This window comes from Alligator mississippiensis, chromosome 11 (assembly GCF_030867095.1).
Source record: "Alligator mississippiensis isolate rAllMis1 chromosome 11, rAllMis1, whole genome shotgun sequence".
Lineage (NCBI taxonomy): Eukaryota > Metazoa > Chordata > Crocodylia > Alligatoridae > Alligator > Alligator mississippiensis.
Genome location: NC_081834.1, coordinates 1,665,457 through 1,690,406, shown reverse-complemented (window position 1 = coordinate 1,690,406; position 24,950 = coordinate 1,665,457). Strand labels below are relative to the sequence as shown.

At 41.2% G+C, this 24,950-nt stretch overlaps 1 protein-coding gene and 1 long non-coding RNA gene across 4 annotated transcripts in view; one reads left to right on the top strand and one right to left on the bottom strand.

The window, feature by feature from the left end:
- Positions 1 to 24,950, bottom strand: part of CTDSPL2 (CTD small phosphatase like 2) — a 56,512-nt gene that overhangs the window by 7,877 nt on the left and 23,685 nt on the right. For both annotated transcript variants that reach the window (XM_014601152.3, XM_019496934.2), the window contains exons 2-10: positions 22,916 to 23,124; positions 18,626 to 18,764; positions 13,596 to 13,745; positions 12,914 to 13,129; positions 12,046 to 12,124; positions 11,658 to 11,769; positions 10,290 to 10,376; positions 331 to 393; positions 154 to 233 (exon numbers count right to left, since the gene is read on the bottom strand). In XM_014601152.3, coding sequence (XP_014456638.1) covers positions 154 to 233; positions 331 to 393; positions 10,290 to 10,376; positions 11,658 to 11,769; positions 12,046 to 12,124; positions 12,914 to 13,129; positions 13,596 to 13,745; positions 18,626 to 18,764; positions 22,916 to 23,101 — 1,112 coding nt within the window. In that variant the 5' untranslated portion in view covers positions 23,102 to 23,124. The remainder of the gene's footprint in view (positions 1 to 153; positions 234 to 330; positions 394 to 10,289; positions 10,377 to 11,657; positions 11,770 to 12,045; positions 12,125 to 12,913; positions 13,130 to 13,595; positions 13,746 to 18,625; positions 18,765 to 22,915; positions 23,125 to 24,950) is intronic.
- LOC109285559 (uncharacterized) lies at positions 11,763 to 22,917 on the top strand. 2 transcript variants are annotated; one of them, XR_002093340.2, is made up of 4 exons: positions 11,763 to 11,893; positions 18,818 to 18,866; positions 20,936 to 21,378; positions 21,585 to 22,917. It is a non-coding gene; the product is annotated as an uncharacterized LOC109285559 (long non-coding RNA). The 2 variants fall into 2 exon arrangements; XR_002093339.2 differs by lacking the exon at positions 21,585 to 22,917 and having other exon boundaries at positions 20,936 to 21,379.

Sequence of the window (24,950 nt, the reverse complement as noted above, 5' to 3'; positions counted from 1 at the left end):
GAGGGTGGGCACTGGCAAGGTGAATACCATCGTAGTGGATCTCCATGGAAGGACCTTTTTAAAAAGATAAGAGGAATATCTCCAGATTCAATACGAAATATAAACTGCTTAGCCTAAATATAGATAGTTCCAATAGTTTTTAATCAAGTTTACCTGACCAGTTGCTTTTTAGGGTCAAGTATGTTCAATAACTTGTCTGCATATACCTTCTTAGAAGCAGTAAAAAGAATGATCTGTAAATTAAAGAAGAAAGTAATTATTTTTCAAGATATAAATATGTGTGTATATAATACAAGAAGAAATTTAAGGGAGATATCTAAGTATCGTTACCTCATAAATCTGAGACATACGTTCCAGAAATTCTCTGAAGAATGGCCTTAACCGCACGTAAACCTAAAGCAAAGATGGACTTAAATAAATATTTAAAGGTTCAAAATATGCAGCGGTTCAGAAGGGACAGTTTAACTACGACAGTCTGCACAGATTATTAAATAACAAGTTCATTCTGAATACCATGAATAATAAGGACAGAGTAATATTTGAGTTATGACGAATATTTAAAATACTTTGCAAGTGACATCAGTAACATCTCTATATGTAAAATGGTAAAGTCCTCTTGTAACTGATTTCACTGGAAAACTGGATCCAGACAGAAAGCTCTTAAATTAAAAAATGGGAACCAGATCATTTTTTAACTAAACACTGAATTTTTCAATTTTGATCCAACTAATCTACTGCAGGTTGCACCAGTCCGGCTGCCCCATCCAGTTGCAAGCTAGTGTCTGTCAGTGTCCGGCTACGTGCTGCACTTGTTCTGTAGGGATCAGAAGGAGGGAAGGAAGTGGCCTGGCCATTTGCCGAAATGCCATTAATCCAGGTGTCACTGGCTGACAAAGACCCGTATGCATTCTGAAATAAGAACGGGGTCAAACTGGAAGAGCTGCTCTGCCCTGCCATCTCATTGACACAGACCACCATTTGAAAGAGAGAAACAATATCCACAGGATCCAACTGAAACCTAAGGAGAAATGTATAGTTTGAGGTTTAGGAGTCTGCAGTTTATCTCAGAACACAGGCAAAAAAAGATCTCGCTGATGTTAATACCCGTTATAACCTCAAGTGCAGCATCTTGACCCCTGAAGATCTAGAATTGAATCCAGAGAGCAGACTCCTAGACGCATGGCAGCGTTTCAGAGAGGTCCTATACACACCACTGACCTTGTGATGTTGGAGTTTCAGTGGAAAAAGGAAGGCTGGAGTACAGATGAGGAGGTGTGAAGACCAGACCCCAGGCTCACTGAGGCCAACAACAGGTTAGAAGGATGATCACACTCTCTGCTTACCTTCTTTATCAAGTGACCTAGCTGTGTGCAAAGTCGTTCTTGTTCACGGAAGGGTGTTGCTTTAAATAGATTTCATTAAAACACTACAAAAAAGCAATCTGGGAATTCTTTATTTTGGTTGACTAAATTTAATTTAATTAACAACCAAATCAGGAACAGATTAAGTTAAAACTTAGTACCGTACTTTACTTTTAAACTGAGGCAAAAGTGTCCACCCAGAGGTTTGCACTGATTCAACTAAACTTCTGGAGTTCATGATCAGACAAAGCCTGAACAATCACAAGGAAGGAAGAGGGAAGCTCAATATTCTCGACAGCACACCGCGGTGGCTCCCAGTCCTCTAATGGAAGCATACATTTCTTGGCAACCGAAGACTTAAACTTGAGTAAAAAAACTTAGGCTTGGTTTTGTTATTTAAAGTCTTGTAATTCTTACCATGCTTATATGGAGTTAGTTGTCTCGGACAGCTACGATTCCTTGTTTATCCAGCTGATGTCTACTTTAACTGCAGCCGAGAAAAGGGAGCGCTCGCTAGTTCTGTCTATCCAGGTTTGTACAGTGACACCAATCACTAGGTAGCCATCAGCCCAGGTAGCTATGTGTGTTCAGAGATCAGGAGTGAAATGTGTACAAGCCTGTCGCATCTCGAGTAGGGCCACTGTCTCCAAGAGATGATATGTTTGACTGTACAGATGCTACCCATTGCCTTTTTCATTCTGGCAGACCCATCTCTGAGATGCTAAGAAACGATGCTTCAAGTTGGCTTTGAAGCTCGATTCCAGGAGCTTGCCGCCTGTGCTTGGTAGGTTTCTGCACTGGAGCTAGCCAAGACATCGCTGGAAAGCCAACTGTCGAACACGCAGTTGACAAGTACGTCTTCTTACCACAGACCACCTGCCATCACTAGACTCTTTGTGAAAAGCATAACGTGACAGGTACCGAACCCGTCTTCCACAAGACACGTGCTCCTTCGTCTTTACTTATGTAGCTGCACAGTTCACAGCCTGCATGCAGTGAGGTATTAAGTGGCACTCAAGTCACCTGTTGCTACCGACAGGTTTAAACATTCGTTTTGAATCGTTTATCTTCAATGGGACCGTTCAACCAGTAAAGCTAGCATCTTTCTGAGTGTGAAACCTGTAGTTTGTTGGGAAGGCAGTTCCTGAGCATCATTTATACTGTTAATTATACATGTTTTAATTGTTCTTTTCCACTAAGATCTGCATGACCTCTGTTGTCTAACTGTTCCTCTCAGAAGGAAAGTGGTGTGCACTACAAGAGGATTTTCTTTGTGGTTGCCTAAAGCAGGGGTGTCTGGGCTGAATCCAGCCCGTGGAGCTGCGTGATCTGGCTCACAGCTCAGACCAGCCGTGCACCGTCTATGGCATGCGGAGCCGGTCTTGTGGGCTGGACCAGATGCTGTGGCAAAGGGGGTGATCCAGTGGGATGCCACATGCAGCACGTGTCCTGTGCTGGCCCTGCTCCGGGTCTTGTGCTGCCGGTGGCATGTGGGCTACACCCAGCACCACGGGCACTGCTCATGACCTGGGGGTTGGCACAGGCGTGCGCTGCATGTGGGGGGGGCCAGATGAGTCTGACACCTCTGGCCTACAGGATTAGTCCTTCCTAGGTAAATACTCATTTTGCTGGGACTTTCATCTTGATTTCTTACAGTAAAAAGCTGATAAGGGAAGTTGTTAATGATACCCATAAGTTGTTAACACTGAAGGGGCAGGAATGGCACTGTCTGGATCTAAGGCTTCTTTGTGGGCTTTGGCTTCAAGTCGTAGCCAGCAACAAGCCTTTTCTCTGTAGTAGAGAGAGCTTATGTATTATTTCAGATAATGCAGTCACCATCTCAAGCCCTCAGCTACAAAACTCTCCTGGCCAAGCTGCCACGCATCTGCCAATGCTCCAGGAGTGCCTACCAAGAAGAAAACGATCTCCAGTCGAATATACGATAATGCCCGTGCCTGCACTAGAAACCAGCCATGACAAGCAAGAAACTTCATTAATTACTGATCTAGTAAAACGAAGATTGTATATTTCTACACACACATGTCTAGCTTAGTTGCTGCTCTTTCACTTATCCTAAAAATGGTAACCAACACATTACAGGGTGTTGTTTATATGAGACCCAAGAGTTTTAAAACAAGGGCATTCCGCTAAACATACAGGAAATTCAAATTGCATGAAAATGCTGCCAGAGCACCCCAAACAACCCTAATTCTGCTCTATGGTGATTACAATGACCATATCATTACATTTATGATTAAGGCTTTCTAGTGATTGTGAACCCAGATTAAGCAGATTAAAACATATTATAATTTTCTCCAGTCTACTGTCAGGTAAGTGTTTAGGTTGTCTGGGTGACTCGAGTATTCATTTCCATGCTTTCATGGCTTTGGATTTCTTTTAATGGTCAACTTGCTTGGATTTGAGAGAACTGCAACAGCCTTATGTGTTACCACAAAGTTACTCCTATATGTACTCTTAACTTTATCTTAATATTAACATAGTTTCATAGATTCATAGTTGTAGGGTCGGAAGGGACCTCGACAGATCATCAAGTCCGACCCCCTGCCATGGCAGGAAAAAGTACTGGTGTAAAATGTAGATTTTATACAAGTATTTTCTTGGTTTATTTGATTAACATTTCACATATGAACACTGAACAAGAAATCCAAAGAGAAGGTTAGCAACTGCTGTTTCTAACGAGCTTTGGTCAGAGTCACTGATGTGTTGCTACTGCCTTGCACTACCCTGGTACAGGATAAAGTGGTCACAGCATAAGGGCCAGTTGAGATGATTTTGTCTGAAACTCCTATCAGAACAGAGCAAAAAAGATGGATTGCACAGTCTAGTCTCTCCTTTTCCGTGTCTTACACCTGCCCCTACCTTTTGTACCCCCGCGATATCCTTCTATACACAGCCCATAATTCTCCTCCTCCCTGCCTTTCCCATGTTCCCGCTAACATCTCAGATTCTCCCTCTTTCCTGCTTCAAGATTCCCAAAACACAGAAACGTGCATGTACATTTGCTCTCCCATCGCACCACCTTCAGCCTCTTTCCATACCACTTCCTTTCTTTGTGTATGCATGCGCACACACGCACGCAATATATCTAGTTTCCCCTTTGACTCCTGCCCTCTCTGAGAAGGTCTGATGTAACAGCAGAGTTTGAGAAAGAAACGTTTCTGGCTGAAAGTAATCTCTGCCATTATTTTGCATTAGTGTATTTGTTAACAGAGGCTGGTGCATGACATCCTCTACTTTAGAGAGGCTCAAATGAATCGCACGCTTTCAAAACAACCACTGTGCTCAATTTAAATGCTCTTTCAAAATGGCCATCGCCTCCAAACGCTCCATCAAGTGCACCGAGGGGTTGTGCCTAAGAAGAGAACGGGCAGTCTCAGTGAGAACAATGGCAGAAGGCAGCAATTTTGAAAGAGAACTACTTCGCATGGAAGTCTTTGCTGTAGAATATTATTCTTCAATCTTTGTGTGGTCTGTCAAGAAAGCAGAAAAAAATACCACTAGTCCTAAAAAAAAGGCTGACCTGTAACATACGCACAAGGTTGCAACGAGTTCCAACTACATAGGAAGTATGAAGAGTCTACGTTAACCCATTACTTAGATAATTATGGAAAAAACGTTTCTGTGAAAAAGAGCAGCGTAGCGACTTTGCACTCCTCCAGCTAGAGCCATAACTTACGACTCATGAGCAGACCAAATTTTGGACAATTTATATTAGAAGTTTTCAAACCAAATGTCAGACTTGATACTCTTGGTTAAGGGAAAAAACTATATTCAAATGAAATTGAAAATGTCATCAAATGATTAATTTAATAGAATCATAGAAAGAAGGACCGAGGGGGACCTGTAAGATCATCACGTCTAGTCCCCTGCCGCGGGCAAGGTCATTGGCTCAAACGAGCTCAACAAGGTGCTTGTCCAGCCTCCTCTTGAACACCGGCAGCGATAGCGACTGCCCCACCTGTGCTGGGAGTGTGTTCCAGATTTTGGTTACCCATATGGAAAAGAAGTTTTTCCATATGTCTAAACTTTTTCTCAAATTTGGAAAAAAGCATGTATGAAACATCTATTTTACCTGACAAAACCGTTTGAAACAAATCACTCTAAAGAAAATAAATCAACTGAAAAAACTTACAGAACTCAAGAAAATATTTATGGGCACTTATAGAACAAATACACTACGTTTTTTGAGACACAAATACTCTTTAACAAAACTCCAAACGGAAAAAGGATGGAAAGAGCAGACATTGTGAAATACCAATATCCAGTACATTTTAAGTGTATCCACAAAAAAGAGACTATTACCTAGTTATTGTTACATCCTTGACATTTCTCTCTAAAGAACAGGACGTGCTTTTAATAAGCTAATGGAGCCAGTAATGGCAAAAAAGGGACTAATATCATGCCCTTTTCCTGTATCTAAGTCATGTAACTGTGTAAATCCACTTACCCTACCAAAATACTTTACAATCCTCCCACAAAGCCTTCCTGTCATTTTTGTTAATAGAAAAAGCAAAGATAGCAACAGAACAGCAACAATTACGTGCGCGCAAGTTTTGCAGAAAACTGGTAAGGACATGGATTTCAGTAAAAAAAAAATTGTAGAGAGTTATTACAAATAACAAGGGTAAGAGAAACTATCCTGCAAGTTCGTAAATACTGGAACCTGTCCTGAATAAAATTCTATGATTAGCTAGAACACAGAGCAAACCACTTACTCTCTTCTTCATTTTCTTTCTCTTTTCCATATTTGTATCTATTTAGTTACCTGGAAAACAGACCATGACAGACATATGTAGCAGAAACCTGGCTATATACAGAGCTAGATTTGTCCTATGGACGCGATCAGGTTAAATACCAATAAGAACATCCAGTGTCAGCTGAACTTCAGATGAATATTTCCTACTGAAAGAAATCGCCTTTGCTCTGAAGTTTGGTAAGGAAATGCCGAGAGCGGCAGCCCAGTGGACATCGGCAGCCCTGGACTTGCAGGGTAAATAACCTGGAGTCATCTCAGGTTTGACACCGCCACAGTGACAGAAACAGACGGGTCCTAATTCACAGGGGAGGCCACGGAGACAAGTGAAGATCGACCTCTCTGCTTCCTGACCTCTTAGTGGATGCCCATCATAGACAAAGACCGAGACGACTGACTGAAAGGCTCCTGGTTTTGCTGCTCTTTTAGAGGAGCCGGCAGGCAAGACTTTCACCAGAAAGGGAAGCAAGATATCGCCTCTTCCTCACTATCTAGTTGGTCTAAGAAAAGATAATTGCCTCTTCCTCAAGAGTTTTGGATGCCAAGTACCTCTGCCACACTTCAAAGAGTATGGACGTAGCCCATTTATGTTTGGCTAAAGTGGGATGAAATATGTGAAATACTATCTTTTGATCAGCTATTATCAACTAGTTTTATTAGATCTTCCAAGAGTCACAAAGGCCAGAGTACTGATAGAAACAGAAAGATCAGCAAGAAAACTGTTGAGCCCAGGAACAGAGTGAAAACCCTGCCTTCTGATGGAGGCATCCTCTGGATGGGAGAGGGAGTGAGGTGACTTCATTTCTAAGGATGGGTGGCTCTGTGGCAACCAAAACTTACTGCTGTTAACCAGGTTACAAGATCAATGCCCCCACAGGCTTGTGCTAAAGATTTACCCCGTTTACTCCTGTTCTCCAGATGGAAGCACTGTAGCATTCAACACAGTATTTTTAAGATCACTTCATTTAACATTTCTACTCAAAGCACCTCAATGAACACAGCCAACTCGAACTAAAGAAATCCAACCTAACATGAGTACTCAGGAAACAAACTAAGAAAACATTTTGCAAACCTACCAACCCTCTCAACACCTGTGTGAAGTAGGGTAGTATTAATATCTCCATTCTACAGATGCAGAAGCTAAGGCAGGATACAAAGAGCCTCTGCCAGACCGGGAATTATAAGGTAGACATTTTCTAAGCACTGTTCTGTGCTCAAACCACTGAACAACTCTTTTTGTCTGTCAACACTGAGGTGCAAACATGCATTTAAAACGTACTACTTTTAGAGAGATTTATTTAAAACAGCCCTTTGTTACTTATAATTACTGACGTGACCATGGGCCGAACGGAGCCACCGGGCTGGAAAGCATATTACTTCAGATGTCAGTGGAACTCTAGGCACATTTAAGATCAGACACCTAGGACGCGTCCATACAAGTGGGAACGTACCTTCCCCGGGGAGAACCAGCTGTGGCACGTTTGTGCTGTTGCTACTTGTCCCCGGAAACTCCCCTGCGCGTGCTCTGGCATGTGGCAAGTTGCCCCAGGTGGGGTAGGGGAGGCTGGGGGCCAGCATCCTTACCTGTGTCCTGGGGGCCTCCCAGGGCTTCAGCAGCGGTGATCTGGGCACACAGAGCCTGGCCAGCAGTGAAGCATGGCTCTGGCTGGCCAGGCTAAGATTTCGGGCAGCATACGCTGCAACCACATGCACCGCACCGCCTTTTTCTGGTGTGGGTTTTTTTTGGTACCAGGATCTCCCAGTGTCAAGAAAACCCACCGTGCTGCAAATTAGCAATGCGGTGAACACCTGCATGTGTGGGGCGTGCAGCTGGCGGTGTCACAAACAGGTCTACAGCACCGCAAACTGCACGTGCGCACTCGTCTGGACGCTCCCGTAGAGTCTAAGCAAATTAGTTCCTTGCTGCTGCAGCACACGGCGGTAGCCAGTTCTGGAATATCCTTCAAAGTGTGATGTTTGTGCACCTGCACCTACAACTACTGCAAAAATACTGGTTCCTGGGCTTCTAGTGCCCAGGGATATTGTAATGGTATGGGATCGTCTGTAGACTTATTATTCAGCTCGGATACGAGAGAATGGAGTCATTCTGTAGCAGAAGCGGCACCAAGTCAGGCTTGATTCATAGAAGAAAGTGTGAGAATATTTTGTTTAATCATTTCACGGTATTTCTGGAAGAGTTTAATGGAGGGTGTTGGATGTTCAGAGGCCAATAGAAAAACATTCTGACAACCTGAGGTATTATATTGTGCTGTAGTTGACAAAATACATGCGTAATAAATTTGCATTCTCCTACTTTGCTCACTTTGTGTCTACTTCCTACTTGCCAGCAGGAGGAGATACTAGGGAAAGCCTAGCCAACACAACGAGGGAGTCTATAGACGAAAGTCAGATAAATCCTATCCCAACAAGATGACCAAATTGAGAACTGGAAGAAAGGCTTTCCAAAAGCAGATGAAATAACTACTGTCTATACTGAAGACCCAACACAGTATGCAACAGTCAGCTTCCGTTCAGTGGTTGTCTGAAGAGTATAACATTTTTTTATTCACAGCCTTAGTTAATTAAATATTTTCTGGTTAGAGCTAAACCCTTGACAGCTTACATCTTCTGCTTACTGTCTGTGACCTCAGATACAGGGGGTTGGACTGAGGTCCCGTCCAGCCCTACTTTTCTGTAAGAGGTGGATGTTTCTGACTTGCCAGGTCAAATGTATAAGCAGCTCTATAACAAAGATATCCAGAAAACCTGAAGGACAAATTTGAGGTAGACAATGGCTGTCCTTTTCAAATCTCTCTTCTGAAGCTATAGTTCTAGACTTAGGAAACAACTGATATAAAATAAATCCTGGGTTATGAAACTGCATCACCACTTTATTGGATAAAAAAGAGGTACAATGTTGTTATATTCAGAAAACTTGTAATATAGCCTTACATTGATTTCAGCTGCCTTTGAACCAGATCCTAGTTGCCAAACAGCTACTCTCAGTTAAAAATACCACCAGAAGACCATGGTTATAGCTAGGAAATAACCACATCTGATTAAGATCCCCTGAGAGAGGGGAGGAAGAAAATAGGTTTTAATAATCTATTTGCTTCTAACATCAATGGCAAGAACCTCTAAAAAATTAACTCGAAGGTTCCTTCCCCGCTCATCCAGGAGGAAACTGAGCTTGTCAGTCACCAAATAAGAGATAAGTTAAGAAACCCATTAAAAAAAAAAATCAGCTTCAAAGTTTCAAGGGTTTTTATATGCAACAATGAAGAAAAACAGTTTTAAAATTAGGAAAAATACCTGGACAAGTGTCCGTTTAAGGTGTCTGATGACTGGCTCATTCTCCAAAGATACTACACAGGGGTCCAATATCGTGCGAACTACATGGAGGGGAAGCTGTTGCTACTCCCAGGTACATCACACAAAAGGACCTGAGAACAACAGCCTGGGTCAGTGCAGCATCTTTGGCAGTTGCTGGAACAGATCTCCTTCCCATGCTTGCTCCTCTACGGTATGTCAATGTAAAACATTTAAAGCTAACAATACTTCCTGAAGCAGGACAAATGGCAATCTGGCAGTCTCCACAAGATAATCAAGTCACTCTAGTCACCAAGCAGAATCTAGCTGGGCCTGAAGAGGTAGAACCATTATAGGCAAAGGACGTAGCAAAGCTAACTACTCAACCAGAAGCTGGCTAACGTCAGGCTCTGACAATCAGCCTTTTTCACAGTAAGAAATGATCAACCAGCATCGACTGGCTGCCCCAAGCAGGGAAGAAAGTTAAGAGTTTGTGGCCATCTGTTACCTGGGAAATGACAGTGCCTAAACTTCCAGTGTTCCTGCCTCCACCTGCTGGTAAGGAGAAAGTCTGCAATAGAAGACTGCTGCGAAAAGGGATATTTACTGTATAAATGATTAAGGAGATTGTTATTCCTAATCAACATTACCATGTAGACAGTATTCCACTTCTAATGCGCCGTGACCTGCCTTTTAAAATTTCAAAACTGCAGCATACAGCCCAGAAAGCTGTTTACAGATGCCAAACAATGTTTCTCTCTTTAGACAAGAACATAAGTATGCATAGTAACTGTTCAGTTATTCAAACAAAAAAGCACACACACCGCTTACATATGTCTAATTACCTGGTAAATGACGTCTTGAAAAAGAACTGGAAAAGTGAGTGCAGCATCTTCTAGCTCGTTTAGACTACAGTGCACTAATGTTTCATCCTAGAAAAGATAAAAAAGATGATGATGCTAACATGAAAAGTTTTGGTGATAAGTAATTGTTTGCCTCTTCATGTTTTTTGAAGGGCAAAATACACTAATATTTGGCAAACTGAATTCTGAATGTAGCACGTTATAGACTTCATTTCTGTTGTAATTGGAGCTATTGCACAGACAGAAGGAATCCCAAGAGATGACTACAACCCTCTCACTCAATTCATGCCTGTTCCTCTCAGTCAAGTCACACGATTGACGGGTCATCGATAATGTCAGAATCACAAGTTTCATTGGGTATGCAGTATCATATTACTGTCCCTAAAGTTCTTTCTTGCTTTCTTCCATTTGTTAAAAGACTTGAATTTCAATATATGAATTAAACATGGATATACACGATGACTGAATTATCCAATTAAACCACTTAACTATATCAAAATGAACTAATACCTGGAAGTTCCTGGCTAGAGGGTCTTGGCCCTCTGCTCAGGGTCAGACTGACTGCCACATTTGGGGTCAGGAAGGAAGTTTACCCCATGGTTGGATTAGCAGAGCTTGTGGAAGATTTTGCCTTCTTCAGGTGGTAGGGGGCATGGCCCTTTTCTTTGGATCTACTAAGTATATTTTAACAACCCTTGCAGCAGCTAATCCTGTAGTCGGTTAGGCTGCTATGCCTTGTAGCTGGGTGACAGGGTGGACGGTGTAGTTTTAGGACTAGGTTAGACAAGGATTTGTATGAGATGGTTTGGATAGGGATGATTCTGCCGCACCAGGGGGTTGGACTACAGGACCTCCACAGGGTGCTTCCAGCCCTATTTGTCTATGATTTTACGACTGAGAGAAAAAACAAATAATTCTAAAGAACATGCTTCATAAACATCTTTAAATGGATTTTTTGTACTGCTGATAAGAAGAGTCCTCTATGAATTAAATGACACGCACTGAGACAGTCTCTATCAGTACTTGCTCAGGTACAGGTGATACTGAATTTTCCCCATAAATCCTTACAAAGGCTCCCTAGAGAGTCAGCTAACACTCTGCTCAAACAGATTAAAGTTTCAATGACTGGGGGTTTTTTTGAAAGAAAAACAATGAATCATGCAACAAATGCAGTAAAATCTTATTCCTGTGATTCAGTGATAGTTTCTTAGCGCCTTCAACTTCTTTTCTTCCAACTTGGTCTATTTTTAAATTAGTAAAACCTTTGCAAATACTCTGTAAATCCTATATCCCACCAGATCTCTTTTTACTTAAGCAAATACTGCCTTTTATGTCTAAAAATATATTTACCAAGTCTAGAACTAAAGAGAATTCTGGTGTGCTTCTTGTTTTCAGTGGAAGAGCTGGCTTCCTATTGAGTTGTTCTTCTGTTAGCGGTGGAACGTGTTTGATGAAATAATACCTAAAAAGGAAAAGACCATGTTGTAGAACTACGTTCGCATTACTCCAACCGGGAGTTTAGTACGACAACAAGAGTCATAAGGACAAACATAAGAAATCAGTCATTTAAACTGAACAAATAAACGGTAAGTGTACTATTAGTTTTAAAGTTAGCCCATTTAAAAAAACCCCACACATCACAGATAAGCTCTATCGTTAAAAACGAACCAGCTAATGATTTTTAATCTAGTGCTCAAAATTATAACTTTAATGTTTCACTACAAATATGAACACTCACGGATCAAAGACTTCCCAGTCTTCTTCATAGGTGGCTTCTGCATGAGCTGATGAATAACCACTGTCTGGAGATACTGGTGCTAAAATTCAATTAAAATAACCAACCAAAAAAAATAAAACAAAAAACCACAAGAGCTAGTCTTATTAGTGCATGGTTTTAAAAGGTGAAAAAATTGTACGTAATACATTTATGCTTTGCTTCTCTTCCCCCCTCACTTTCTTTGGGTGAGATTCACCTCCTATGCAAGTAGCCCGCATAAGCTTTTGCGTTACTTAAAATACCATTATTCTGAGGATTTAAGTACGACTCACACAACAGGACATAAACTTGCACTGGCCTTCTGTATTGTAGTAGATCTCATCTTTTAAAGGCTAAAAAAAGAACTGTCCAAAACCAAGGTGGATTTCTCTTGTAGAAAAATGTGTGGATTTTCTCTTTGGAAATGATGGTGATAATTATGTAAACATCCATCATCTATATTGCTACGATGTGACACTTTCTTTGGTGACAGCAATCAAAGGACTGGGAGCTTCTCTTTGATGACAGGCAGTTGAACAGTTTTTCTTTTAATTTCATTTTTCACTAAGAGGTAAAATCTGGACCCCTTCAGTCACAAGATTCATCTGACTTGGGCTTTCTATGGAAGTCAGAGTTACATCAGAAATGGACCTGGCACAGAAAGTTAAGATTTCATCCTGGTGACTAACAAGGGAGTATCCCCAGTGCCTCATGCTCACAGAAATCACGATGCAAGTAAATACTTTTGCATGCTCCGTTAGACAAAGGGCACGGGCAATATTCTGTATGAAACACATTTTTCTAACTGAACATTCAACATGGGCATCTCAGGAAAATTCACATTTCCTACCTGTCAGTGGTGGTAGATCACGATCGCTTGTTTCCTCTACTTCTTCTAAACCATTGTTGATAGTAGATCTGACTTGCACTGCTTGGCTAGTGTAAGCTGCTCCATTGGTCGACGTTGCAGTACTTGTAGTGATTTCATCCACCTGTTCCATATCAAGCTGTTTGACTATCTCTTCAGCTTCAACAGCTTGCCCGGGGGAATCTGATCCTGATGTTCCTGAAATTAAGGTTTGGTACTCATTGCCATTACCCAACAAAGTATTAGTGTTCACTGACAGATGCAAGAAAAAATGGAACGACTGAAGATGGCCCTATTAATTCAAGCTACTGAAATACAAACCAAAAATAGAGAAAGAGACAAACTCATTTTAGATTGTAGCAGGTTAAAGAACTTCATGGCAAATGATTTTTTTAGACTACATAACTCAAAGCAAAATATTAGACATTCATGACTAGGAAACAAATATTCCAATGCATCTAAGCATTTTTCCTCTTACACTGCTAAAGCAACTCTTTAAAGGGTTAGGTACAGTTTTCCTTATAGCAGCTGTAACCTATGCTTGGTTAGTCAACATGAAGGCTCTCCTGACAACCTTTAAAAAAATTAAATAGCAATCATACTAAGATATTATCTTATTAATATAATAAGCAGGTATAATTGGGTCACTTCAGATAATAATTACCATTTTTATTTGCTGGTGAGAAAAAATTGAAAACAGGAGAAAATATGGTCCCCAGTAACGTAGTCCGTGGGGGACTGCCAGTGGCAGGATTATCTTCTAATTTTCCATTCTGCTTTACATGTTGGTTTGTCACTTCATAACTTCCTGCTTCTGCAGATGAAAATAAAAGACAGAAAATGGCATTGAAATGATTCTGTTGCTCATGTCTACATTCTTCTGCTGTTGCCATTTCCAGTGAATAAAAGCCACAGTGAACTTGCCTCCCTCTTAATCAAGGGTCATATAAGATAGTGTGAGAATTTTTTTTAATAAAAGCATTATCTCAGCATAAAAATAAGAAGTTAGCAAGTCCCAGTTACTGTAAAAAAGATTATAAATGAATGATGCGTACAAGTTGAAATACTTTAAACATTTCGGGCTCTATCCTGAAAGGCTGAGTTCCCTAAAATCCATTGATTCTAGGGTCAGCAGGAATCCACTAGTTCCCAACATCTCTTACTTAGATATTCCTTATGTCATTTTTATTCTAAAAAAAATTAATGCTAGAATTAGTCTTCATAATCGCAGATGACAAGAGGCATGGAATTTAATTAAACATCTCTGTTTTAAATGAGGCTTTTTATGAATGTGCCTATCTCCTCATACTCATCCCTCATCTGAAAAATGCCGTCTCATAAGTGGTCTGGATGAATTCCAAAATGTGCAATTCTGCCGAAGAAAAAAGGCTCCTGGCACTGTGCCATCCAGTCCGTGGGGAGCTCCGTGGCCCTGGATGCTAGATTGGGTGCACAGGCTGGAGCTGGGCCCTGGAGCCAGATCCTAGCAGACTGGACCAGGCGGAGGTGGTGCTGGGCCCCAGGAGCCCCATCCTGCCGTGTGGGACTGGACAAGGACAGCACAGGCCCCCTGAAGCCCCATACTGGCAGGCAGAGGTGGCGCAAGGCCCAAGCCTGGTGTGCAGCATCCAATCTGGCCCACAGACCGGCCCTGCACCCCTCATCTGGGCTGTGGGGCCCAAAAGTTGAGCACCATGGCTGTACAGGAACTGGAGTCACATGGTTTCTGCTGTAGGTATATGCATCTTGTACATATGAGCTCGGGGTCTTTTGGTCAACGGTACGTTGGGGGCTGTGCGCATGCCCCGTATGCCCTTGTGCTCCCTCAAGTCAAGGGCTGTACATGGTGGAAAATCCCTACATGACTCCGTTCCTTCACTAGCGCCAAACATCCAAGCAAGGATTCGAACAGTGAGGACGTGCGTGTCTGTGCGCTGGGGGAGATGGAGGTGCTCCACATGCACAAAGACATGTTGAAAAACTTTAGTCAGAAAAAGACAGGAAAACCTTTCTTCTTCTTCAGTGTTTAACCACCATGAGTGAGTGCTTAGCACCTACCTTTCACAGAGATGAGACAGGAATCTTAGCTCTCAACCACAGGACAGCCCCACAAAACTGAGCATGGGACCTGACACTGATCTGGATTAGCGGTTGGTCGACATCTGGACTGACCTCCCAGACGCTACCCTAGTGTCTTAGGAATAAGGACTTGCCTTAGACAAACTACAAGACGCTGGTTGAGCCCTAGCGGAACGTCTCCTATCTTGAGAGGGAAGAGATATTTAGTTAATGAACGGAGCTGTAATGAAATCCAAGACCCATTTACAGAATATCTGGGCTTACCCTAGAGAGAGTTGCTAAGTCATAAATGGAGCTGATTTATAAATTTGCCGTTTCCTAGATAGAAAGAAAGATACAGGCTTAAAAAAATGTCTGGTATGCAGAGCGTACCATCCTCAGGGGAGCTATGAGGTTCAAGGGAAGATACAGGTAAGAAAGTATATGACCTGGTTCACGTGGCAGTCTTGAAGTCACCTTTGACAAAAAATTCAGAGGTGGCTTGAGAGGGATTCTGTTCTTGGAAATGCGGCATGTGGGAGGCCAGACATCAGACATCTTATCTCGCTCTCTTTGCAAACCGAGGTGACGGCATCTGCTACAGACGCAGGACTAACTCCTTCCCAGGAGAATTTAACAGCATGACTTCAGCATGTGCAGCTGCCGACAGACATGAAGAAACGCGCTTACTGGAAGCAGGAGTGTGTTAGTTGGATCCAGCTCTGCAGTGTCTGTACAGCAGGGGGTTTTGGTGCTTTAATCTAAAGCCAATTCAATTACCAAAAAAGCCCCACTAAAGCACCCGATCTATACAGACGCTGGGCGAGCCAGGTCCAACTAAGTGATGCCTCTTCTGGGCAAGTGCTGGGCTCAGCACGGAGGAACATGGAGTTTAAAGTGCCCTTTTTGGGGGGAGGGTTAGGTTTGTAAGCAGCCTAATTTCCCATACAGGGCCAGGTTAGCTCTGTGTCTAATAACTCGTGGATAACAAGCTGCCTTAAGCAAGCATAAGAGCCAGTTGTGGAGAATGCTCAACATCTGAAATGTTACAAATGCTCGCAGCATCCCCCATAATCTGATCACTCCCTTCTGTATGTCTGTGTGTGTCCTGCACGTGATCAGGAACTTGTAAGACCACTATACAATTAAGTGTGAGGCATTTACCAGTGACAGATAAAATGAAAATGTTATGGGTGAAGTAACAAGAACTTCTGGTTTGCTCACAGTATCATTATGGGGCAAAGCTAAGGTGGTTGGGCATCTTCTTTAAGAAGTGCAACCTTTTTTATTAGTTTTTATATCCTTGAGAAGTTGTAAATACTTCAGCTATTTCTACACGTCTGAAGCTTTATCCCCTATTAAATTTTCTCTGCAAGGTTTACAGCAAAAACATAAAAAAACCTTATCTGACAACCAACTTGTAAAAATTGGTGACGTGCACTTCAGATATATCACAAGTGAGCACATGAAAAAGTCTGTGTGCACATCCTAGAAAACAGATGTGAAGAGAGCAGACCAAGCAAGGGCAATGGGCAGAGACGATCTGCCCAGCTCCACAGGGCCCCCCAAAGCACGGGGCCCGGGGCGGCTGCCCTGATTTGCCCCCCCCCCGGGACGGCCCTGGCTGTGAAACACAAATATGAAGGAAACCATTCTCCTAAAACTATGCATCATAGGCTTAATCTAAAGCCCAATAAAGCCACCTCATTATGGAAAGCTGGTGACAGACAGACTTTGCCAGGTTTCATGGTTAAAGTTATTATCCAGAGTTCAAAGATGGAATTATAACTTCCTCATGCAATTAAGAATACACTTTTTTCTTGTTAAATACAAGAATGTATTTTATATTAAACGGTCTATTATGGAATTTTGCACTAACAGTTCCATATAGTTCTTTGAAAATAGAACATGCCTTTGTTACTGCACCAAGCAAGTCATGACAAATTACAAAACAGCTCAAAAGCTGCAGTCAGACTGCCTGAAAAATAAGTGAGTCAAATAATTAACACTTGATAAACACCCATGCTGGAAACAGAAAACCTACATATTAACCAGATCACTGAGCTTTTCTACAAGCCATTATAAAAATTTTAAATTATTTCCCAAAGTTCAAAGAATAAGATATTTTTGGTTTTCCTTTTCCATAAAAAGTAACCATCAAAAGAAAGTCACCAGTACAAGTTATAGTTGCTATAGTTGCTGTTCCTTTTATGTAAGTACTTATTAAAAATTCTACACTTTAAAGTTGTAGTGATGACAAAGTGATGGGGTGAGAGCCAGAACTGTAGATATGATTCAGGAAGTTAAAAATATTAACATACTTATTGTAGCAATAGAACAATACATGCTAGTATGTATATTTATGAAAAAACTTAGTACCCTGAATGTCTGACCAAGTGTTTTAGCACCTGGGAATGTTGGTTGTTCTCAAAGGACACACAATGGACAGTGAAATCTCCTTTGATTGTAAAACACTTGGAAGATGAGTAATGTCAAAGAACTACTGCCATTGCCTTTTGAATGCAAAATAGATCGCTAAAGAGTTCCAAGATGCTTCCCAAAATCAAATGATTTTGAGAGAGATAAAACATTATCCACACTGTTTCTCAGTCACAACTAATGTATCTTTAAAATTACAATCCAAAACAGAACATAAATCATAGACAAGGAAGGCTGGAAGGGAGCTCAGGAGGTCACATCTAGTTCAACCCCTGCTCAAAGCAGGACCAGCCCCAGCTACATCATCCCAGGCAAGGCTTATGTCTACCCAGGTCTTAAACACCTCCAAGGATGGTCACCTCTCTGGGTAATCTGTTCCAGTGCCTCACCACCCGCCTCCTGAGTTTTTCCTAATATCCAACCTCAACATCCCTTGCTTCAGCTTGAGCCCATTGCTCCTTGTCCTGCCATCTGTCCCCAGTGAGAACAGCCCAGCTCTATCCTCTTTGCAACCCCCCTGCAGGGAGGTGAAGGCTGCTATTCAATCCCCCTCAGTCTTCTCTTCTGCAGACTCAATCAGCCCATTTCATAGATTCATAGATTCATAGATGTTAGGGTCGGAAGGGACCTCAATAGATCATCAAGTCCGACCCCCTGCATAAGCAGGAAAGAGTGCTGGGTCTAGATGACCCCAGCTAGATACTCGTCTAACCTCCTCTTGAAGACCCCCAGGGTAGGGGAGAGCACCACCTCTCTTGGGAGCCCGTTCCAGACCTTGGCCACTCGAACTGTGAAGAAGTTCTTCCTTATTTCCCTGAGCCTCTCCTCACCAGTCCTGTCCCCCAGCACCCAACCATTTTCACTGCCCTCCGCTGGACTCTCTCCAATGTGTCCACATCCTTTCTGCAGTAGGGGCCCACAGCTGGACACGACTCCAGATGTGGCCTCTCCAGGGCTGAATAGAGGGGAAGAACCACTGCCCTCGATCTGCTGGCAACGCTGCTACCATTGCAGCCCAGGATGCCGGTAGCCTTCTGGGCACCAAGGGCATATGTGAGCTGCTGTGGGGCCTGCCCTGCCCTCTCTGAAATCAGTGGCAAAACTCTAGATTGCTCCAAGTAGGCAGGATCAACGATATTAATGTAGTGGTGTCAGTGTATTAGGCCTTCTTTGTAGATGACTAGAATAATTACAAACCTCCATTTACTTGACTTTTCCGTCTCACTCGAGAGATCTGTTTGTTAGGCTTTTCTCCTGTTTGAGGTGTGGATGTAATCAAGTTGTTATCTATGTCACGTTCAATTCTACTTCTCTTTGCAGGATGTTCTCTTTCTTCCTTAAAAGAGAAAAAGTAAAAATACATCTTACAAATACTATCTTTTCTTCTAGTAAATACTACTGGATACTCCACTGATCAAAAACTTCTACCTGCTTCTAGGTAAGAAAAAAACAACGTAGAAATTCCAGATGACAAGGTATAACTCATCCAAACTGTCAAAAATCAAGGTATAGGAGGCAGTATTAGGAAAGAAAGCTGTATACACATATTCTTTTGCAGAAAAGAATAAGTTAAACTCCTTTTTGATGCACAAAAGATCTGTAAACATGAAGTGTTGTGGCATTAATGAAACAGCATGGGACACTGCAATGATGCTTGAATTAATGGATAACCTGATGATTACAATGATCTGCAACCTGCTTTCTTTCACTATCAGAATACCTGGGAAGCAAAGTGCATCCCAAAAGCCAATATTAAATCCTTCATATGTGGCCCCGTTATAAAATGTGGTATTGACAAACTGTACAGAAATAATTTCTGCTACAGTACAGAATATAGAAATGCTGTAGAGGTAGTCATAGTACAGGGTTTGTGTCAGACTTTTATGGGACAAAAACAAAAAACCAGAGGGCAAATTATTAAAAGGAGAGGTTAAGTCCAAATGTTTTCTCCTACTTTTGGGTGAGGTGACTTCCTTTTAGATGCTCATATATGCTTTGGTTCTCCCAAAACATATCTTTTTATACATCTGCCCTATGTGCATGTTGTGTTGTGCTCTGTTGTGTTGCATTTCTTATCCTGTTCCCTCTCAACATGTGCAAACTGCCCCATGTCTTAAAAAAATGCTATATTTGAAATCTGAAGATGACCTTCTGCAATATGCTGAAAAGTGAAGTTGTGCAGACAGTGTAAAAGAAATTCATTTAAATCTCAAACAAAAAAGTTGCAGAACTCCTTGTATTATTCATGTTCATGTTTAGTCCAATTAGAAATTTTAAAATTAAAAAAAGGCTGAAACTACTGCAGAATTTCCACAGAGCCGCAGAATGTGAAGGTTAAATCAGACATGTAGCTTGCTGCAAAGTATATGGGGCCTAGCCTACAACACAGCTCTGAACTAAATACGCCTACCTCAAATAGTACAGTGCAGGCAAGTGACAAAATACAGAATTAAAACCTGGAAAAAATAGGCTATTTAAAATTAGTGGGCCTATAAACATCTAAAGCCCTTGTTCAGCCTAAAGTATAAGTATAATAGAAATTAGGAGCAGCACGAGCAGCAGTATCAAAATGAAAAAGTGCAAACCTCCCAACAGTCACTGCTGTAGCAAGATCTTGCATTCTTCAATTAACATTATTGCAACAGGCAAACTAAGTATTTGGGAAAGATAACTACTGCAGCAAACAGAAGGCTCCCTGGATTGGGAAAAGGATGGTAAGGCCTCTCGACCTGCAGGTCACTAAGTCAAATTCAGTTCAGGGAAGAAGTGACAGAAAGTCATTAACACGTTCAGGCTGCTCATTGGTAGATGTGAATTGAGCTGGTGCTGCCGTTCAGATGTAGAATCGTCCCCAAAACCACGGTCATAGCTGGCACCTCTAGGTGCTCTTGTGGAGTTCATCAGGACAGAGACAAAGAACGCACGAGTCCGGAGACTGAGCTGGACCCTCCAGAAGTACAGAACGAGGGGACGTGGGGAAACCTGCACGGCTCCCACCCGCACTGCGCACGTTCTGTGAAAAGGACTTCAGTCTCCAGGACAGTCAGTCAATCCTGCACCTTTCAGGAGCAGTACACTTACTTTAAGAGTTAAAAACCAAACTGCAGATCTCTTTTCTTTTCCTGTTACACAAACCAAACACAACTCTACTACTTCTAAAAGTTATCTGTTTGCTGGAAATGAAGTAAAGCAAATTACCTCTAAGGAAAAAAAAGAAAAAGAAAAAATAGGCAAAAGCAATAGTGAAATATATAGATAGTCAGATAAACTAATGGACACAAGGGGGTCTAGTATTACAAATCATAAAGCAGTGTTCAAGTGGCTTGTCAATAGCATTGAAAGATGAAATTACATCTGATAGTGTTGCTGTAATTGCTTTACAGTAGAAAATTTCTACTGTAAAGATTACTGTTCACAGTCAATGTTCCAAATTTAACCAACAATTGTGGCAGACTAAAGCTAGTATGGAAACATCACTTTGATATCAATATGCTGTTTTCTTTTCAGATACTCTGTAATAAAAATAAAAGTTAATGAATGGACTGCAACGAATCCAGAAGAGATAATCCAATATAAGACACAAAAACACACAAAACAAGACAAGACACAGAAAAAGTGAATATCATTTATACAGTTATTATAATTCCCAAATAGGAAAGATCAGTGTAACTTACCACAGTCAGTATTTTTGAACTTTGAAAAATAGCACTTTACTTCTTTATCATTGAAAGGCTAGGTTAAACGTTTAAAAAAACTGTTAAAAGTTAGTAAAAGCGGTCCCTGTCATCCAAGGCACCTCATCTGAACTGCGTCTCTACATCCGCATCAGTGCTACTGTGAAACTAGATTTATGGACAGTAACTCTGATGTAAGAATTAGCGCGATTGTTTTAAAGTTCTGCATCGACTCCGACAGGAGCTGAAGGCATCCATCCTCACACAGGCCAGCAGGTAAGGCCCACAGACACTCAATTCTAATGGGCATATTTTAGCTACTTGCATATCTACATAAGCTGATTTTTAAGGGACAGCACAAGCCATCACTGTGATATCAAAGTAATAGCCTTTGACTGTAATGTTAGCTTCAATATATTTTAAAGACTCCCTTGTAGGCGCTCATTACTACAGATGTATGTAATCTCGCTCTCAATTTACAGCATCACATCCAGGTAACTGAACGACTATATAAAGTAACGAGCACAATCCACCTCAGACTTCTGATGTTACCACGGTAACCACAACTATTTTGTGAAATCATCAGAGCTCAGCCACATAAATATCGGATGTTAATGCCGTTTCATGGCCCACATGCACACAGGAGAAAGAAAAGGTGGAATTTTATGTTTTATGTTGATGTAAATTTAGGACCAAAATGTAAGTGACTTTAATATGAGCAGGGAGGTGGTTAACAAAATCTGAAATAATCACAAATCTTTCAGTTTTCTTTTAAATTCAATGAAAATTACTATTTTGATTCAACTACTTTCTTAGAGTATGTTGCAGCTAAAATATTAAATCACTGGGCTAGGAACCAGAAGCTTGGATCAATTCATTGTGCAAGCTTAGTCGGATGTAAATTTAAAAATGAATCAGTTTTAACAATCCAACCTTTACCACAGAAGACATTATCTAGCTAGCTATCTAATTTAAATTAGTCTTCCTTTAAGTCAGTGCCTGCCTTTTAACACAATGGGTGCTGAACAAATAACTTCAGACTGGACTGAGTGGTGTTATATGACATTTTAAAACAGTAAGTACACCGCTTCTTAATATATTGACTAAAAGTTAAAATTCTAAACCAGCCTTTTAACTCAATGTTAATAATAGAAAAACATTTTACACACACACACGTTTCTGTTAACTGATTTTTATACATCATTTCTTGCTGCTGAAGAACTGTATTATCAGAACTTCTGGACTGATGACACTGACAGATTAAAAGTTTTATTATAAACGGCTCTCAAATAATTAGAATAAGTTTTGAAAACTATTTTAGGGCTGCGTTCAAGCTGTTAATAGATAATTGCCCCCCCAAATCTGCACTGAGCAAATTTTAAGTCTGGAGATCAGTATGTTTAAGATTTCTGGCTCCATAAAGATAGAAATTCAATGGTTTAGCCCTGAGATACCACGACTGAATATAGCCCATGAACTCCACAGCAGAATTTGTTCTTTAGTATTTAATAGGGTAACATTTCTCATTTTTCCAGAGGAATATCTTGATAGTAAACCTGACAACTTGCATTTTGTCACATATATACATGTAACTGGTTGTACAGACTTGTGCTATCTACATCATTTTTCCTTTTTCCCCAATTTCTGTGTTTACACACAAGTACTAAGGGACAGTTCTTCCCTTCTACTGCTTCTGAAGCTATTTTTCTTATGATAACATTTCTTTTATACAAATTCACATAAGTACTTGAACAAATGTAAGAAAAACTCAACATGAGGCAATTAAATTTTTTAGGAACAAAAGAGCTCATACCTTGGTTGTGCTTCCTTTAATGAACTTTTTGATTGAAGACAACAAGCCAGTTTCATTTTTCTGTGGTTTTCCTCCTCCAACAGGTAAGCTTTCTTCTACCTCTGAATGTTTCCTCTTTGTCCTCAAAGCACGCTGCGTGTGAATTTGATTTGACTGCTGAGAAGCTTTCCGCGTTCTCAGCCTCATTTTTGTGTGTACCACATGTAAAACTGTAAGAAAAAAACCCCTAGGTTATTGAAGAAATACGTGAAGCCTCAAAGTGTGAATCCACAATTGTTCTGTAATATTTACAAACAGTGTTCTGCTGTTCTAGTTAATTTTGAACTCTGTAGATATGTGACTTAAAAATTTAAATAACGCTACATTTTAAGGCTTTGTATCAAAATGTAAGACCTCTGTGTCTACATTGGTGTCAAGCTTTGCATGGAAGTAGAAATGATGGCATAAACTGTCTACTAGTGCAGGTTAATGTTTTGTGTCTCTTCTGCTAAACTGAGAAGGCTTAAAACTAATCTGCTGTACTGCTGTACCCAGGAGCATGACTTAGACCTCACCGAACTCCTGCAACTTCTTGTATCTACTACGAAGGTGTAGCTAAAGCAGTTTCCTGACGCTCAAACACACAAAAATTACGAAGAGGGGCAAGGATATTTTTGCAAGAGAAAACAGAATCATGTTAAAGGACTGCTAGGATAAATAAAATAACAAAATAAAACAAAGTACAGCAGAGATCCACTAAACAATATCTTGGCTTAGTCTGGTTGCTAAACGCCCGCCCAAAGAGAAAGGTCTTGCGGTGCTTGGACAAGATGTCCAGGCTCAGGCCAAGCCACCTTGGTATAATGGACTGACGGTACTAGGAGGTTGCTCCCAGCTGGCTCGAGGGATCACAGTGGGGCTGAGGAGAGACAGCAGTCCCTTAGGAATGTCATTTCCAGGCCACTTCGGGCTTTCTAGATCAGACCTGGGACACACAATTGTGCCAGGAAAGGTACTGGAAGCCAGTGCAGACTCTCCTGGAGTTACTGCTCCGGGCGACCTATCCTTGTTAGAGACGACAGGCCTCTGCGTTCTGCACCAGCTGCAGCCTCCACGTATGAGCGTCAACTGGAACTACCCAGGCACTTAAATATTATTACATTTCTAGATCAAAGCTACGCCTCCACTGGCTGATTGGGCATTTAGCAACGCGCATATATGGATCAACTTGAATGGGACTACTCAAGGCCAGACAAATGAAGCAGCCAACAACTTTATATGGGTGGGTGTTATACAGAGGAATACTGGTCAGACTCATTTACTTCCTAACCCACTTCATGACACAAGTCAATGTTATGAAAGATTATAGATGCCTCAATCGCACGGCAGGATTCAGTATCTGCTTTCAGAAATGTCTTTAGTGCCCATCCAATTCTAATAGTTGAACAGGTAGAAAAAATAACCTATAATACATATACATTTAGGTAATATGAAACAACAGCTGCCTTGAAGATTTTGAAAAACAGCAGAAGTTTGTGAATGGATGGCTACAGGCATAACAGCGCGGTGATACTTCTCTTCAAACCAACCCAAGTTAGCACTGACCAAAATGTATAAAATATGCAAACTGTTAATTAATCTCAGTCCTACTGCCAGTAGACAGGTGACCAGTAACCACCCCTTCCCCCCACTAATATCACCACTGACCATTTTTTAAAAGACTTAACAGACAGCAAAGCTCTAAACCAGAAAGACCTTTCAACAGAACCAGGCTGCTCTATAATGGCATGATCGGTGCCACTGCTGTCAGACTTGCTATACCTGTTGACAAGAACAGGACTTCATTTTCCATATATATAATTCTGCCACTTTTTATAAGCACCAAATTCACCAATGATCCTAACAAAGAGCAACAGGAGTTTTAGTTTTAAAATGTTTAGATTAAATATGAAGAAAACTAACGACTTCCATAATTCATAGATTCATAGATGTTAGGGTCGGAAGGGACCTCAATAGATCATCGAGTCCGACCCCCTGCATAGGCAGGAAAGAGTGC